Here is an 18,433-nt window from a genome sequence, read left to right on the forward strand (position 1 = left end):
CTCGCGGACTCGGAGCTCGACTCGAGGAATGAATTCATCTCGAGGAGACATGTGAAGAGTCGGCACGAGGAGTATCAGTCGACTCGTGGACTCGAACTCGACTCGAGGACTCAAGTAGAGCCTGCACGAGGAGTTTCGTAAAGAGTCGGCGCGAGGACTATCGGTTGTCTCACGGACTCGGAGCTCGACTCGAGGAATGAATTCATCTCGAGGAGACATGTGAAGAGTCGGCACGAGGAGTATCAGTCGACTCGTGGACTCGAACTCGACTCGAGGACTCATGTAGAGCCTGCACGAGGAGTTTCGTGGAGAGTCAGCGCGAGGAGTATCGGTCGACTCGCGGACTCGGAGCTCGACTCGAGGAATGAATTCATCTCGAGGAGACATGTGAAGAGTCGGCATGAGGAGTATTAGTCGACTCGTAGACTCGAACTCGACTCGAGGACTCACGTAGAGACTGCACGAGGAGTTTCGTGGAGAGTCAGCGCGAGGAGTATCGGTCGACTCGCGGACTCGGAGCTCGACTCGAGGAATGAAATCATCTCGAGGAGACATGTGAAGAGTCTTTCTTTGGGACCTCCGGCCTAACCATCGGCCCCTTGAGACTTTATTATTATTTTTGTTTTTTTTTTGAGTTGTTGTTGAGTTGTTTTTGATTAAGCATTGATCCCTGTTAGCCCCCCGAGTTTCTTGCGTTTGTGAGACAAAGGCCAAGAAACTCTCGCGTTAGAGGTATACAATAGTGTACGTTACATTTTTTATGTGTGACATAACTCTTTATTGCAATGAGGGGGTCGTTACAGTTTGTCATGGCACTTGGCCTTCTTTGAAAAAAGGAAATTACATTTTCGAAATAAAAGTGACCACGAAGCCGATCGAGTTCGGGCGTGAATTTAAAGGTTGAAGTCGCGACAATCATGGCTTGCTAGCAGATGCGACGAATTCCTCGAAGTCCCCACCTCGAATTAGGGAATCGATTCGCTTCTTAAGCTGGTTGCATTCGATCGTCACGTGCCCGTGATCTTTGTGGTATTCGCAGAACCTGCTTCGATCTCACGGACTCGGAGCTCGACTCGAGGAACGAATTCATCTCGAGGAGACATGTGAAGAGTCGGCACGAGGAGTATCAGTCGACTCGTGGACTCGAACTCGACTCGAGGACTCACGTAGAGCCTGCACGAGGAGTTTCGTGAAGAGTCGGCGCGAGGAGTATCGGTCGACTCGCGGACTCGGAGCTCGACTCGAGGAATGAATTCATCTCGAGGAGACATGTGAAGAGTCGGCACGAGGAGTATTAGTCGACTCGTGGACTCGAACTCGACTCGAGGACTCACGCAGAGACTGCACGAGGAGTTTCGTGGAGAATCAGCGCGAGGAGTATCGGTCGACTCGCGGACTCGGAGCTCGACTCGAGGAATGAATTCATGTCGAGGAGACATGTGAAGAGTCGGCACGAGGAGTATCAGTCGACTTGTGGACTCAAACTCGACTCGAGGACTCACGTAGAGCCTGCACGAGGAGTTTCGTGAAGAGTCGGCGCGAGGAGTATCGGTCGTCTCACGGACTCGGAGCTCGACTCGAGGAATGAATTCATCTCAAGGAGACATGTGAAGAGTCGGCACGAGGAGTATCAGTCGACTCGTGGACTCGAACTCGACTCGAGGACTCACGTAGAGCCTGCACGAGGAGTTTCGTGGAGAGTCAGCGCGAGGAGTATCGGTCGACTCGCGGACTCGGAGCTCGACTCGAGGAACGAATTCATCTCGAGGAGACATGTGAAGAGTCGGCACGAGGAGTATTAGTCGACTCGTGGACTCGAACTCGACTCGAGGACTCACGTAGAGACTGCACGAGGAGTTTCGTGGAGAGTCAGCGCGAGGAGTATCGGTCGACTCGCGGACTCGGAGCTCGACTCGAGGAATGAATTCATCTCGAGGAGACATGTGAAGAGTCGGCACGAGGAGTATCAGTCGACTCGTGGACTCGAACTCGACTCGAGGACTCAAGTAGAGCCTGCACGAGGAGTTTCGTAAAGAGTCGGCGCGAGGACTATCGGTTGTCTCACGGACTCGGAGCTCGACTCGAGGAATGAATTCATCTCGAGGAGACATGTGAAGAGTCGGCACGAGGAGTATCAGTCGACTCGTGGACTCGAACTCGACTCGAGGACTCATGTAGAGCCTGCACGAGGAGTTTCGTGGAGAGTCAGCGCGAGGAGTATCGGTCGACTCGCGGACTCGGAGCTCGACTCGAGGAATGAATTCATCTCGAGGAGACATGTGAAGAGTCGGCATGAGGAGTATTAGTCGACTCGTAGACTCGAACTCGACTCGAGGACTCACGTAGAGACTGCACGAGGAGTTTCGTGGAGAGTCAGCGCGAGGAGTATCGGTCGACTCGCGGACTCGGAGCTCGACTCGAGGAATGAATTCATCTCGAGGAGACATGTGAAGAGTCTTTCTTTGGGACCTCCGGCCTAACCATCGGCCCCTTGAGACTTTATTATTATTTTTGTTTTTTTTTTGAGTTGTTGTTGAGTTGTTTTTGATTAAGCATTGATCCCTGTTAGCCCCCCGAGTTTCTTGCGTTTGTGAGACAAAGGCCAAGAAACTCTCGCGTTAGAGGTATACAATAGTGTACGTTACATTTTTTATGTGTGACATAACTCTTTATTGCAATGAGGGGGTCGTTACAGTTTGTCATGGCACTTGGCCTTCTTTGAAAAAAGGAAATTACATTTTCGAAATAAAAGTGACCACGAAGCCGATCGAGTTCGGGCGTGAATTTAAAGGTTGAAGTCGCGACAATCATGGCTTGCTAGCAGATGCGACGAATTCCTCGAAGTCCCCACCTCGAATTAGGGAATCGATTCGCTTCTTAAGCTGGTTGCATTCGATCGTCACGTGCCCGTGATCTTTGTGGTATTCGCAGAACCTGCTTCGATCTCGCTGCGCGGGGTCCTTTGTGAGTGGAGCGGGGCTTCCCAGCTCATCGCGGCGTAAGCGCAGGATCCGGTCGGGCGTTGTGTTGAGCGGGATGAAGGATCGCTTCGGGGTCGGAGAAGGAAGGTCATTAGGGACTCGACCTTTTCTGCGCCTCTTCCTTCGCGAGTCGAGAGCGTCGGCCGGTGCGGCGAGTGTGGAGGCGCGTTTCTTGTTGGGTGCGCAGTTGGCAGCGTTAGGTGGTTGACGTCCCAAGATGATCTTGCTCGCGATCTCGCGTTGGGCGTTGAGCTTTTATCTCAAGTCGAACTCGTGAACCTCTCTCTGAGAAGTGAGGCGGTCCCTCAAGTCTCCGGAGGCCGTCCCTATCACCCTTGTCAAGGGCCTGCCATTCTCGACGTTGTCACCTTCACGAGGGTTTTGGACGCGGATCGTGAGCTTGGAGCGTTCCTTTCGGGACCTTGAGACTGAGCGTCCTCGGGTATCGCGTGAGCTTTGACGCCTTGACGTGGTCGCCCGAGGGCGTCCCCTCGAGGGCGCGTGCGGGTGCTCATCAGAAAGTTGACATTTCGACACGGCCGCCCGAGGGTGTCCCCTTGGAAGCGTGCGCGTGTGTCCACTTTCGTGAATAGCGTGGTCGAGGTTGGTCTCGTGGTTGATGTCGTCGACGTTGTTGGAGTCGAGGAGGTCAGCGATGAGCGCGCCGGTGACGCCGGGGCGGTCTAGGAGTTCGGCGAGCCTTCGAGCCGCGTCCTCTCGGACTGCAGCCTCGAGGTCATTCGCCGGGTCTCGGGGCTGGCTCTCATTATCATGAGGTTGCCCTTCGAGACGGTGCGCGGAGCTTTGGAGGTCGTGCCTCGAGCTAGTCGCTCGGGCGCCCACGACGGTGGCGGGGCCATGACTCATCTCTCGAGAGTCGTAGAAGTGAGAAGAAGACTGGTAGAGGGGATGTGTCTCCAAGGTCGAGAGATGCCCTCCTTCTAGCGCCAAAATGTTGTCGCTGATTTTCGGACAACTATTTAGGAGCCCAGAGTGGTTAGACCCAAGGCCGGACCAAGTGGTCTCACTCCGGCTCGAGCGTGTCGGACCTGGTATCCCAAGTCGTCCCTTAGCTGTGGGTGAAGCTCACCTTGTCTCGATACCTGAAAAGCAAGAAAGAGATTGTGAACTACAAAGGGGAAACAGGGGGGGTGCCCCTGTTTACCTCTCCGACGCTCAACATTAGTGGGATTGAGGTGGAGTATAGAGGTTTTAGGGGTGGTGAGAGGCCAAAGATGAGCGAAACGAGTGAAGTACGAGTTCGACAGCGTTTCGGGTCTCAAAATTGGATTACCTTTGGGAGAGGGCAGACCTCTTTATTTATAGGCGGCCAAGGGGTGTTTGGGGGGCCCCTTGGCCAAGTGGGCACTTTTGGGTCGGCCAATGGCCGAGGGAAGGCTCTAGAGCCGGCCAATGGCCGAGGGAAGGCTCTAGAGCCGGCCATTGGCCGAGGAAAGGCTCTAGAGCCGGCCATTGGCCGAGGGAAGGCTCTAGAGCCGGCCATTGGCCGAGGCAAGCCTTGAGCCGGCCAATGGCCGAGGCAAGCCTTGGGCCGGTCAATGGCCGAGGCAAGCCTTGGGCCGGCCAATGGCCGAGGCAAGCCTTGGGCCGGCCATTGGCCGAGGCAAGCCTTGGGCCGGCCAATGGCCGAGGCAAGCCTTGGGCCGGCCATTAGCCGAGGCAAGCCTTAGGGCCGGCCAATGGCCGAGGCAAGCCTTGGGCCGGTCAATGGCCGAGGCAAGCCTTGGGCCGGCCAATGGCCGAGGCAAGCCTTGCGCCGGCCAATGGCCGAGGCAAGCCTTGGGCCGGCCATTGGCCGAGGCAAGCCTTAGGGCCGGCCAATGGCCGAGGCAAGCCTTGGGCCGGCCATTGGCCGAGGCAAGCCTTAGGGCCGGCCAATGGCCGAGGCAAGCCTTGGGCCGGCCATTGGCCGAGGCAAGCCTTAGGGCCGGCCAATGGCCGAGGCAAGCCTTGGGCCGGCCATTGGCCGAGGCAAGCCTTTGACCGGCTGCATGGGCATTTGACTTGGCCCTTGGTTTGGGCCGGCCCCTGGCTGGGTCAGGGCTTCGCCGTTCAAGACCTCGTACTGGCCACGCGGGTCGAAGAAATGCCTTTGTCTTCGTCGGCCCTAGACGGGCCGACAACAATATTCCTAACAAAAGGTTCATTATATTTTCAAAACCTTGCCGAAAGACAAACCCTAGTCATCAGTATAACATACGTACTCACGTCCCTAACTTATATGTATATTTTGGACCTTTCCTCACTTTATTTATATTTTGGGTCTTATACAAATATAAATGTTGTGGCTCCAATGTTGTTAGTGGGAAAATTAACAGTTTTTGGTTGATACTTTACGAAAACATCTGATATTTTTAAAAACCTTTCGAAAATGACAGATTTTACTTTATTAGGACCAAAATACCTTTATTCAATGCACTCAGTATACAAACTAGATATGCGAGATGCAAAAACGTACCGAGTTTCGTGCCACCATGTTAGAGCTCGAATACCCGCTGGAAGCCGTCTCAGCCGTCATCGTAGCTCTGATGCTAGCATTTTACAATAATCACATTATCAGTATAGTGTATACACTATCTCATCTATTGCCGTAACTCCGACGTTAACAATATACAATAATCACATTATTAGTATAATGTATATAGCATCACATAATCAGTATATTGTGTATAATAGTATGTGATTAAATAAAATATATATGATATATATATATATATATATATATATATATATATATTGTATCTTAACCGTATATTGTATACGTTAAGTTTATTGGACAAGAAACCATGGCCGGAGCAAAACCTAAGAGCAATTGGGAAATAAACGAAGGGCAAAAATGACCATTCATATTTAAAATCCGCTGTTTTCGTAATGTAAAATGTTTATTAGTTTTTTTTTAAGAAAGTGACAAAAATACGTTACTAGATGTAATTCCCACATTGCTAATTGTGTGAGCCTTATTATACAGTTTTGGATTCTTGTATAGTAAAGCTTGGTTAGTTTGGAGAAATACTCTTTGAATGAAGAAAAACAGCTAGATTAGGCCTATATTTTTGGTTCGAAATTATGGGTACCTATGGTTGCTTATGTAGTTTAAAAGTACGGCCGGCCCTAAAAGTATCACGAGATATCGTTCGATATTTTGAACGTTGCTTTGACTATTTTGTATATTTATACTTTTAAATTAGCTATATAGTTATAGAACTTTTATACATTCATTGATAAAATGAGAAATAATTATATCTGAGTTGTTCTTGTGTGGCATTTTCTCTATTTTTTCCGTTTTGCGTTTGCCATGCTATAGATGATTATGAAGATAGTGTGTTTGAATCGTCTCCTTTTTTTTGGATACGGTTGGGAGCAGGAAGTATTTATGTCCATTTTAAGTTTGTTTTTTTTAGAGAAGGTATTATTAGTTAATGATACAAAAATTATACTTCAAAATTAAATAAATATGAACAATGTTATTTGGTTCACAGGCACAACCTTTGTAACTTCATGGTATACCAAGTTTCTTCGCTTTTTGTCTAACCCACTTCCTTTTTTCGATTTTAAGAGGAAAATTGGTATTATCAGTCATTTTAAGTTTGTTTTTATTTTTAAATCAAAAGTAAAATTTTATGTAGATGTAAATGTAATAGAAGGAGCATAGAGCAAGGGCATCGGTTCTAACTTTCTTTTCATTCGCTCTTTATTATTCGATTTGCGGTTTGTTCCAATTGCAAGGCATAGAAGGCAGCCATGGAAGTAATTTTACCGGGCCAAGCTCAACAACAACCACCACCGCAACAACAGCAAGTAATCGTCGCGGAGAAGCTAAACGACGCCGTGCAGCAACAGCTGAACCTGCAGTCCGTGAAGATCCGAGCTCTCAGCCTCCTTAAATCCATCTCTCGAATCCTCGAGGACTTTGATGTCTTCGCTCGAACCAACTCCAATCCCAAATGGTTTCTTTCTCTCTAGCTATTTATTCGACGTTTATATTTGGTTCATTTCATTTGAACTTTTTTTTTTGGTTGTTGAAATGTCAGGCAAGATATTTTGGGGCAATACTCGATGGTTAATCTTGAGCTCTTCAACATCGTCGACGAAATCAAGAAGGTTTCCAAAGCTTTCGTTGTACAGCCCAAGAACGTCAATGCCGAAAATTCCACGAGTATGAGCTCATTCTATATCATTACATGACTTGTCGGTAATTTAAAAAAAAAAAAATTACACTATATATGATATGTTGATGTGGTTATATAGTACTTCCGGTTATGCTTTCCTCGAAGTTGTTGCCGGAGATGGAAGTGGACGATAACACTAAGCGAGAGCAACTTCTTCACGGGATGCAGAGCTTACCCGTGACTACGCAGATCGAGAAGTTGAAGGTTGTCTTTAAATGTATTTGAGTTTTTCTATCTGTTTTTGTGTCTTGTGTTCTCTCTCTCAACGTGGAAGTGGTCATTCTCCTTCAGGCGAGGATTGATATGATCGGAGCCGCTTGTGAGGGCGCTGAGAAAGTATTGGCCGATACTCGCAAAGCCTATTGCTTTGGAACACGCCAAGGGGTCTCGATTGTGCCAACTCTGGATAAGGGTCAAGCTGCGAAGATTCATGAGCAAGAAAATTTACTCCGATCCTCTGTGAATCACGGTGAAGGTGTGTGGTAATGAATGGGTTTTTTCAGTACTATTTATGGATCTCCTTTAAACGACAATCTTGTGACTGGATATTGCAAATAGGACTGCGATTGCCCGGGGATCAGAGGCAGGTAACGCCTACCACACTTCCGATGCACCTTGTTGACGTGCTAACCACTGGTGATGGGATGCAAAATTTCCCTGAACCATCCGGTAATAATCAGTCATCGTTTCAAGGTTGAATAAACAAAATTTTTAGTTTTGCCCACCTGGATTGTTTCCACATCTCATTCAGAGTGTAATCAAGTTTTGGAATTCTTCGCAGGTGTGTACATGAAGCCCAACCCGATGTCGTCGAATAGCTTAGCCGGTCAAAACCCTATGATGCAGGTCGGGTCATAGATAGTCTCGCTAAAATTCTCAAACTTGATACTTTATTTTTACAAAGAGGTCATCAGTTTGAATTCCTAGAGCTGAACAATCTGTTATGAACCGAGTAATCCGAATAGGCAATTGTATTGAACTTGAGTAGAGAAAACCTCCCAAATATTCTATTCCACAGTCAATACCAATTACAAGATGAAGATCCCATTCTCTCTCCCTCATACTTTTATCCCTTGCTGATATTTAAATTCCTTCATTCACCAATCCCCTATTGCCACCTCACACATAGGTCACTCATTCCCTCATCACAGTTCGCGTCAATCACAATCTCATACAAACTTGCTTTCTGTATTAATTGAGTTAAACTCAGAAGGAATTACAATAGATTGATATTGGACTTTCTGAAGGTCCATGCTCTCCAAACCAGAACTTCTTCCTTAATCTTTTCTTTCATACCATTCTCATCCCCTTTCCGTTCTTAGTTTCCCTTATTTATAGGCCAGCTAACTTCTACTATTTTATAATTAACCCCCATATTAATTATTATTATTATTTTATACCCTCGGAATCCCAGGTCTTGACACAATCCTTGTGTTTTCGGCCTATTTTTTATGGAAGGTTCCTGGGTCACAACTTCTAGGAAGATCAGCCGCTTCTCCCGGAGGCCCTACAGCTACTTTTGAGAATATGACTAACTCTCCGATGCCATATGCGAATTCGCCGAAGTCTGGTACGATGATGATGAACACACCGTCGCCTCAGCAACAACAAAGCCAACAGTTACAACAGCCTCAACAACAACAGCTTAATCAGAGGCAAAAGCTGATGCAATTACCTCAGCATCAGCAGCAACATATCCTTGCTCAACAACAACAGTATCGGCATAACGCGATGCAAGGACTCGGAGGGCAGGCAAGTTGCTATTTCTAAAGCACTTTTTTCTTCTGGCTTTTTAGCGCATGTAGTCCCTGAACTATTACACGATTGGCATTATGGTCACCAGAGCATATTTCTTTTTGGAGCGAAATGGCCTTCACACAATCGATTGGCATTTTAGTCGTTTTCTGATCAATGTAATCATTTTTATGATATTAAATAGCTAAACAACTTGTCGTAATATATAATATTTTTCTAAAACCATAAAGTATTATTAAAAAAAGTCTTACTAAAAAATTAAAACTTGTATCAATCTTTATTTAGTGTTCTTAGGGTTGAATGTAAATTAATTGCTAATTTATTATTATTTTATAAAAATTAACAAGTTACGTCCATTCGTAAATATGTTTCAAGTTGTTTTAGGTATTGAATTTTATGCATAAGAAATTGATTTGTATAGAAAAGGACCAAAATGCTACAAAGCCATTAGTTTGAGGGCTATTTCGCTTCAAAATAAAAATTCAGATACCGAAATGCCACTTACATAATAGTTTGTGGACTATAGGTGATGACTAAGCACTTGTTTCTCTTTTCACACATTCTGTTTAGTAGTTGTCTTTGAAGTAGTAGATCAAGTCGTTTATCAAGCTGTCTTTCACTATTGTCAAGATTTTCTTCTTGGAGAAGTTCTTTGCGTGAAAAACTTATGACTTAACTGATACCATGCAGACCCAGCTACCCCAATTACATGATTTACAGAGCCAGCAAAAGTTTCAACCGGTAACAACACTACAACTTTTTATGATTTTAAAGATTCTTCCTTTGCAAGGTTTCATTCTTGGTTTAAATTTCTCAGCTTTACTCGTCTCCCTTTAAATTTAACAAAGGGTTCTAGAAAATTGGTTTTAATAAATATACAAAATTCATATAGACTCAACTTCTCATCCTCTTAGCTATTTTATAAAATTTATTTCTTTTTTATTATAATTTTTTTCATCTAACGGGTTTTTGGCTACATGGGCAACACCAGATGCAATATTCCCAGGCAATGGGACACCAGCAGTTCCAGGGTAGACAACTGGCTTCCGGACATGTTCAACATGGCATTGGTCAAAGTCAAGTAAATCAAGGAACCCAGATGAACCGTCATTTAAACCAGTTTTCTGGAACTGCTAACGCTGCTTTGTTTAATGCTGCACAGACGTCAAATCCTCAGATGGTGAATTAGCATATTTTATTTCGTTTTTTATTCTTCTTCCGTTTTTTATTTTATTTCGTTTTTTTTTCTTCTTCCGAATTCTATGAAAACTGAATTTCATCTATAAGCGAGTGATTCATGTTTTCTGAACTGTGGGCTAGGTCTCTAACTCTTTTATGAAAATTCATTTATTGATTTTGCTTGGATTTGTACCTTTTACAGATTCCAAACATGTCTGGTACGATGTCATCGACATCACTCCTTCCGCGGATGCAGGTTTGTTGCTTCCCAAACTTGGTGGATTTAATGGTTTAAGCAATGTGGAATTGGGGTCACCAATACGATGCGCTTTTGCTTCCAAATTTTTTTAAGATTAAATTCCACAAAAAAGAAAAAAAGAAAAAATGTAGTATGAACTACGAAGTTCCTTTGCCACTATGACTCACGGAGTAAAAAGCACTATCATGTCATTTTGTGTATCATGATGTAACTTTGAAGTTTCACCTTTTTCCTGGTTTCTAATTATTTATTTATTTATTTTTATTTTTATTTTATTTATTTTTAAAATCCCGGTTTCTATTTCTTTACCCAAGTATGGATTGCCCAGCAACAATCCCCAGCGAACTCACGCGTCTCAAATGATGAACGACCAAAGTACGAGCTCAAACCTTTCTTTTTGGACTCCATCCAATAACTTCCTTGCCCTTTTTCGACACAGTTATCGCTGATACTTGTGTTATCGGAATCTCTGTTTCAGTGTTCAACATGGGAGCTGGAAATCCTGGTGGTATGATGGGAATGCAGCAACAGCAACCACAGCAAGGCACGTTCGGGAACATGACACAAACTGCGCAGAATCTTCAACCTGGAAACATGGCTTCGCTTCAGACCAACCCTCAGACTCATCCCAATTTTGGCCAACAACGCCAACAACAGAACCAGCAATAGTGTCATCACTACGGATAAATAGTTTTTGCTCTTATTCTAATGCATGCTGTTCGAATAATGTCTTTATGGAAGTCTTGGAGCTTGTAAAATTGTTTCGAGTTTATACCTCCAGAGTGATTCAATGCTTATTCTATGTCAAAAATTTTGCCGGATAAATAGTTGACCATTTTAGCTGACTGGAAATATGGGGAAGCAATCAACAGGGACAAACTAAATGCTAATTAATTGGCTAATCTTCTAGGCTCTGTTCTAGAGAAATTTCATTACGTGGACCTCAAAGTTAACCAAATATCAAAATTAGAGCAAAAATGCATTTTTAGCATATTTCACCTACTTTCTCTCGTTCTCTCTTTAATTTTCTTATTTTCCTCTATCCTTGCTCTCTCTTTAATCCGTTGAATCTTCCTTCCATTAATGGATTTCGCTGAAAAATAATGGATTTCGATTTAGTGATCTAGGGTAAAATAAAAACATACCCAATAGAAAACGAGATTTGTGTTATAATATACGATAATGGATAAAATACGATAATATCCAACAAAATATTATAATGTACGATAAAATTCACAGATTTACATTATAATGTAAGGTAATATACGATAATGTAAGATAAAATACGATAATGTAAGATAAAATACATATACTACAGAAAACGAAAATTGCGCTATAATGTCCGATAAAATATGATAATGTACGAAAAAATACTATAATGTACGATAAAATACGATAATGTATGATAAAATATATTTTTTTTGGGCATTTTTGAGTAATTAAGGTAATTTACGATGGTATACGATGATATACGATATTATACGATGGAATATGATAATTTATGATAGAATTCATACTTTTTGGGAATTTTGAGCGGTGAAGGTCAAATTCACGTGAAAACACGTCCACCGTAGTCCGTCATAGCTCGTCGGATTCCCTCGTATCTTGTCGGATTTCGTTGTATCTCGTCGGAATCGAGTGTGAGTGAGACGGAGTGAGGGATTGTGAGGAGAGAGATTGAGAGTGAAATAGGTTTATTTGATTGAAGAGCATTTTTGTCCGATTCTGGGTTAAAAGTCCAACATTGAATATTTTGCAAATAATGGGTTTGACTTTATTTCAAAACTTTTTAGGGCTATTTCATGAAATTTCTCTTGTTCTACTTATTATGAAGTTCAAGGAAAATTGTACGAAATAGGAGGATAATAATTTTATAAATTGTCTTCTAGCAATGTATTTATTTATATGTACTTATTTCTTACTTCATGGCACAGGAAAGCCATAAAAATCATAAACCGGACTAGAACAATGATTTCAGATTGCCGGTTTGATTTAAAAGGGTTTTTATTTTAATCCGGTCCGGTCTCGTCATTAACAACGGTCCAAACCGGACAAGAGCGGTTTATTGTTGAGAGAAAAAACTTACGTCCAACCCTACGTTAAGTATCTCTATCACGTGTTTCCCTTTCCTGTTCATATTTTCTCCTTTTATCTTCTTCAATATCACGTGTTTCCCTTTCCTGCTCATTTTTCCCCTTTCCTGTTGTTATTTATTAATATTTATTATTATTATTAATAATGGGTTTAAAATTAAAACAAAGATTATTTATTCAACAATTAACTTTTCTTTGAATTAGTAAAGGCCCTGTTGGTAAAATCTTTCTTAACTTTTTCATATATATTATTTTTATTTTTATGGTTTGAAATGGTTTAAACGGCTTGAAATGGTCTAAACGATTTAATACGATCTAAATGGTCCAGTCTAAGCAGAGTAAATCGGTCTAAAATGGTCCGGTCTAAATGGTTTGAAGCAATTTAAAACGGTCTAAATTAGATTTGAGCATGTTAATCGATCTAGTCCGGTCCGATTTTTGCTCTACTTTGGTCTTTTCATCGACGCTTGTTCCATAACACTTACATTACACCAATACTAATGTTAAGCGTCGGAGCATGCGAAGAAGGAAAATCTTCCTCGTCCCTCTAGTTCACGTTCGTTTCCTCTCACAGGTTACAAGCAGAACACAATTCCCGATCATCTTTAGAGGTCGATGATCTCAAACGTTTGACGACACCAGTCTATGGGCAACCTCAGGGTCCGGCCCTAGGTAGAACCGTTGATGGCTAACCAGAGTGTCTCGTCTCCCTTTGCCGTCGACTCGTCTCCCCCTGCCGTCAACCCTCAAGATGAGAGGGCAGCCTGAGTCAAAGGACAAATGAACCGGTTAATGGGAATGTTCTTTCGAATCCATTGAAATAACCCTCTCTTCCATGACTTCTTGGACAGACAAGACAACGCCCAGAAGAGCGCCTGCAAAGAAGAACTCTCAGCTGGAGGAATCCACTTGCTCCCCTTTCACGAGGGGAACGATCTGAGACACCAATTCATGTGTCATGGAATTTCGACCCGAGTCAGGGGCGGCGAGGTGACCAAGAAGAGTCACTCTCGTCAAGTAGAAACCTTCATATGTCACGTGGCAAGCGTGGTATCCGAAGACCCCTAAAGGCCCACAAAAATACGACAAAACAGGCCGTGCGCCGTGCCGGCCAGCCACTCACAGCAAGCCGCGCCGGCCACCGCTCACAGCAAGCGGCGCGCCGACCGCGCGCCGCGCAGCCCTCATCGCGCGCCGCGCCAAGATGCGCCATGCGCCGTGCATCCCGCGCCGTGCCCAGTGACCTGCGCTCCGCGCCGGGTGACCTGCGCGCCGCGCCCCCTGCGCCGCCCGCCGCGCGTTGTGCGCCGCACGTGCCGTGCGCCTCCACTTGACGGCGCGCGCGCCCCTAGTCCCACATGGACGAAAAAGAAGCCTTCTAAGGCCGTAAAGCACCTATAAATACCCCTCCCATTGAGGGGAAAGCCATCCCATTCATTCTCAAGGAACTTGAGACTTCTCTCTGCTTCTCTAGATGCCATCCTTGGCCTGAAGCGGATTCTCCTCGATTTCTCGTTCTCAGAGGTTCCGAAGCACTCACGGGGACTTCCCGGACGTTGCTCCCTCTGACCGAACACCCCCCGGTGCTCAAGCACGCCCCTAGGGTTCTCGACTAGAGTTCCCCTGCGCGTCTAACACGCAAGACGCGCACGCGATCTCCGAAGTTCTGAGACGCCGCCGCGGACTCCTCCGCGCCTCGTCTCCTTCGTCGAGTACGCTTCTCCACCAAGGCTCTGCGCCTCACACTGCGTTACATACGCCTGAACTACGTTCTGACCTGATCTCACACACGGGTACGTAGGCAGCCGACACACAAGGCACGGTCACTCATCCTCCTCACCCCTACCTCTCCCGAGAGGCGGGTTGATCAGAGAGAACCTAGCTCGAGACTATCGAGTTCACACTCTTGGCCCGGGTGCGATCACTTGGTCCGGCCTTGGATCGAACCGCCCGAGGTATTCAATAGTTGTTCATTTTTTTTCGACAACATTTTGGCGCTAGAAGGAGGGGACTTCCCGACCTGTTCAGCCCGAAATCCCTTCTGTTCATCTTCTTCTTTTCTTCTACAAACTCAACTTTCTCGAACTTGAGAAAATATGAGTAGTCAACCACCCGTACGTTCTGAGGGCGTTAACGACCCCGATAACGTCACAGGGACCAAAAAGTACTTCTTGCGCTCCCGAGCGCATGGTGACGAAGAGTCGCTCCGCGAAGAGAGCTCGACCCGCTCACCATCTCCATCTCCTGATAGCAGGGACAACCGCATCATGGAGTTGGAGGAGAGTATCCACCGACTAAAGGCGAGGAACGCAAGGTACCACAACCGACTGGCTACGAAGCAACCTATGCGTGACACGGTGATCCCCAACGGGGATCCTGAGAACCTCAACGAGGAAAGCCGCGACCGCGACCCTGATTACGAGGGTACTGGAGAGTCGGAGGATATCGAGACTTCTCTCACGAAGGACGGGGAATACCCCGCCGTGTTCGAAGCCGGTCCTTCGAATCCCCTACCCCGGACAGGCGACGCGCTGGCTGCTTCTCAAGAGGGGAATTCCCGACGTTCAGCCCTCGACCGACTAGGTCGAAGGGAGAATGTTGCAGAGAGTCAGGGAACGCGGAGAGCGCACCGTCGAAGACGAAGCCTGCGCCTCCGTACGACCAGCCCTGATCTTAGGGATCACCTCGCCGCCCAACGCATCGAGCGTGACGATGACCTAAGGGAGCGACTAAGCTCTCGGCCAAACATCCCCGTAGCAGCCCCAACTAACGGGAACCGCCGCACGGGTCAAGGGTCAAATGAAATACGACAGGTGACTCCTCCCGAACAGGGAGTTACTCCGACTACCGGTCTCGATGTGATCACAATGATCCACAATCTTCGAAATGAAGTACGAGATCTCCGAGAACATGGAATAGGCGGAAGAGCCTATGGGGTTGTTGAGGAGAGTTCCTCACCTTTCACGGCTCAGATATTGGCCGAGGTATGCACGGGAAATTTCAAACTCTCGAACCTCGCTCCCTATGATGGAAAAGCAGATCCTGCTTACCATATCCAGCCCTATGAAACCTGGATGACGATGCAGGGTGTCGCTCCCGGCGCCATGTGCCAAGCTTTCAGTCTTACCCTCGCCGGACCCGGCTTCGAGTGGTTCAAGAACTTAAGGCCGGGAAGCATCCGATCGTTCAAAGACCTGAAGGACATGTTCCTAGCACGCTTCGCTACATCTATGGTCCAAAAGAAGACCAAGATGTACCTGTGGTCGATCAGGCAAGAGAATGGAGAGTCTCTTAGACGATACCTCGCCCGATTCACTGAAGAATCGAATAGGGTCGACCGCTTTGACGACAAAGACGCAATCACTGCCATCATTGAAGGCTTGCGCACAAGTGACTCCCTTAAGTCCATCGTCGGCCGTGTCCCTTCTACCATGGCCGAGTTAATGACTCGAGCCAAGACCTTCATGGGAGTCGAAGATTACCTCGATGGCCGCAAGGGCGATAATCAAAGCCCTCACCGCCGAGACGAGCCTAGCAACGAGCAAGACAACTCCCGTAAAAGATGAAACAGAGGGGGTCAAACTTCTAATAGCCGACCTCCGATGCCCCAAAAGCCGCGACTTGCAGAAGACTTTAAGGGCTACTCGTCGTTCACGCCATTGAACACGACGCCAGATCAAATCCTAACTTTGGCACGTGACAAATTCACTCCCCCGGCTCCAATGAGCAAAGATCCCGCGACTCGCGATCGATCTAAATATTGCGAGTTCCATCAGGAATACGGTCACTTGACCTCCGAATGCTACAGTCTTAAACGGCAGATCAATGCATTGATCCAACGGGTTGAGTTGAAAGAGTTTGTGTTGCGCATGATCAGCGCTGTGGGCCCCACCACAAATAGACCACAGTCTGGCAAAGGAGGAGGAACAGCCGCTTCTGCCGACCGAACCGCGGCTACTGCCAACGCCAATCCACAACTCCACGTGGTGACCACCATATTGGGAGGTCCACAAGATGGAGATTCAGCCCGACAACAGAAGAAATTCCTTAGGGCCGTAACTCAGGAAGACGCTGCTATGCACGTTAACTTCACGTATGAAGAACCTCCGTCCGTACCTCACGAGACAGTGTATTTCACCAATGAAGAGGCCAAGCGAGTTGTGCACCCGCACAATGACGCAATCGTGCTCAAGGCCCAAGTGGCCAATAACTTGGTGAAAAGAGTTCTCATCAACAACGGCAGTGCGGCCGACATAATTTTCAAGTCCACCTTAGAGCGCATGAAGCTCGGGGGGCTACGCCCAAATCCGACCCAAACACCCTTGTTTGGCTTCACTGGGGAGAGAGTCATGACCGAAGGCATCATCGATCTACCGGTCACCTTCGGAACTCCGGAGACATTGAAGTCGTTCACATGGTCCCATTCCTAGTGGTTGATCAGGAATCGCCGTATAATGTCATCATTGGGCGACCCACGCTGAACCGACTAAGGGCTATTACTTCTACATACCATCTACTAGTGCAGTTCCCTACCAAGGATGGAATCGGCATCATGGCTGGAGATAAATCCCAAGCCAGAATATGCTACATCCAAGGAATCGATGGAAAAACCGCTAGCAAGACGGTTAACACGATCTCCCAGCTTAGAGATAGCGTCGAGTCGACCAAGGTCCTCCGCGAAATCCACGAAGACATCTGCATGACACCCAAGTGCAAGGTGCCGACATCCTCATCCCAAACAGGGAGGGACCCCACAAAGTCTGCCAAGTCATACATGACGGGACATACTACACGGACGAGACACCGATCCGTCGCCTGTGGAATGCGGAACACTTGAGAAAGTACTACCATTAGCCAGCGCTCCCCCCATTTTATTTCTTTGTTTTCCAACATTCAATAAGGCCTACGAGCCAATGTTTTAGGATTTCAAACTTTTGCAATATTAATAAAGTTCGAGGTTTTTCTTTCAAAATCCACTTTTTCAAAGTTTTTCGGTAATCAAAATATGATTGTAAACCCAAAAACTCGGGGGCTAGTGACGCAGGCGATGGTAAGTACACTCAAAATCCTCAAGAAAGTACGCTCCACCCAAAGAATGTACGCTCCACCAAAACAAAACACTCGAACATAAACGGGAACGAGCGTGCAAGTTAAGACGCCTCCGCGGCGCGCCATAAGACATCCCAGAGATGCAGGCTGAAGACGCCTCCGCGGCGCGCCATAAGACATCCATGAGATGCAGGCTGAAGACGCCTTCGCGGCGCGCCATAAGACATCCCAGAGATGCAGGCTGAAGACGCCTCCGCGGCGCGCCATAAGACATCCCAGAGATGCAGGCTGAAGACGCCTCCGCGGCGCGCCATAAGACATCCCAGAGATGCAGGCTAAGACGCCTCCGCGGCGCGCCATAAGACATCCTAGAGATACAGGCTAAGACGCCTCCGCGGCGCGCCATAAGACATCCCAGAGATGCAGGCGACGCACCAAAGACGCCTACATGGTGCACGTAAGACGCCTACATGGCGCAACCAAGACGCCTACATGGCGCACCTAAGACGCCTACATGGCGCACCAAAGCCGTCCCTCGCGACACACCAAAGACGCCTACATGGTGCACGTAAGACGCCTACATGGCGCGACCAAGTCGTCCCTCGCGACGCACTTAAGACGCCTACATGGCGCACCTAAGACGCCTACGTGGCGCACGTAAGACGCCTACATGGCACAACCACGTCGTACTTCACGACGCACCTAAGAAGCCTACATGGCACATCACGCCTAAACGACGCACAGAACCGTCTCTCACGACGTGCTCTGAGTCGCCACAAGTCGTTGCATATGATGACTAATCGCAATGCACTTGAACCGCCACAAGGCGCACCTAAACCACCATACAAGGCGTAGGTCCTGCCATCTTCGCCACCGTCAGCTGAGTGCGATCACACTCGCCTTGGGAGACTCCCCATTCCATGCGAG

General features: G+C 46.8%; 1 protein-coding gene across 2 annotated transcripts; it reads left to right on the top strand.

Moving 5' to 3' along the window:
- The first annotated feature begins 6,585 nt into the window (after nt 1–6,585).
- On the top strand, nt 6,586–11,209 carry MED8 (mediator subunit 8). Of its 2 annotated transcripts, none has more exons than XM_089617602.1 (12): nt 6,586–6,949; nt 7,034–7,158; nt 7,251–7,375; nt 7,463–7,646; nt 7,730–7,864; nt 7,953–8,017; nt 8,630–8,923; nt 9,617–9,667; nt 9,918–10,106; nt 10,308–10,361; nt 10,679–10,739; nt 10,843–11,209. In XM_089617602.1, the coding sequence occupies exons 1-12, from the start codon at nt 6,744–6,746 to the stop codon at nt 11,031–11,033; spliced, it is 1,680 nt and encodes a 559-aa protein (XP_089473728.1). In that variant the 5' UTR covers nt 6,586–6,743; the 3' UTR covers nt 11,034–11,209. The 2 variants fall into 2 exon arrangements, with proteins under 2 accessions (XP_089473728.1, XP_089473729.1); XM_089617603.1 differs by having other exon boundaries at nt 7,730–7,840.
- Nucleotides 11,210–18,433: the final 7,224 nt, after the last annotated feature.

The sequence above is a fragment of the Urtica dioica genome, chromosome 6 (assembly GCF_054948205.1).
Source record: "Urtica dioica subsp. dioica isolate 48M chromosome 6, U.dioica_male_clone48M_v1_H2, whole genome shotgun sequence".
NCBI classification, from domain to species: domain Eukaryota; kingdom Viridiplantae; phylum Streptophyta; class Magnoliopsida; order Rosales; family Urticaceae; genus Urtica; species Urtica dioica.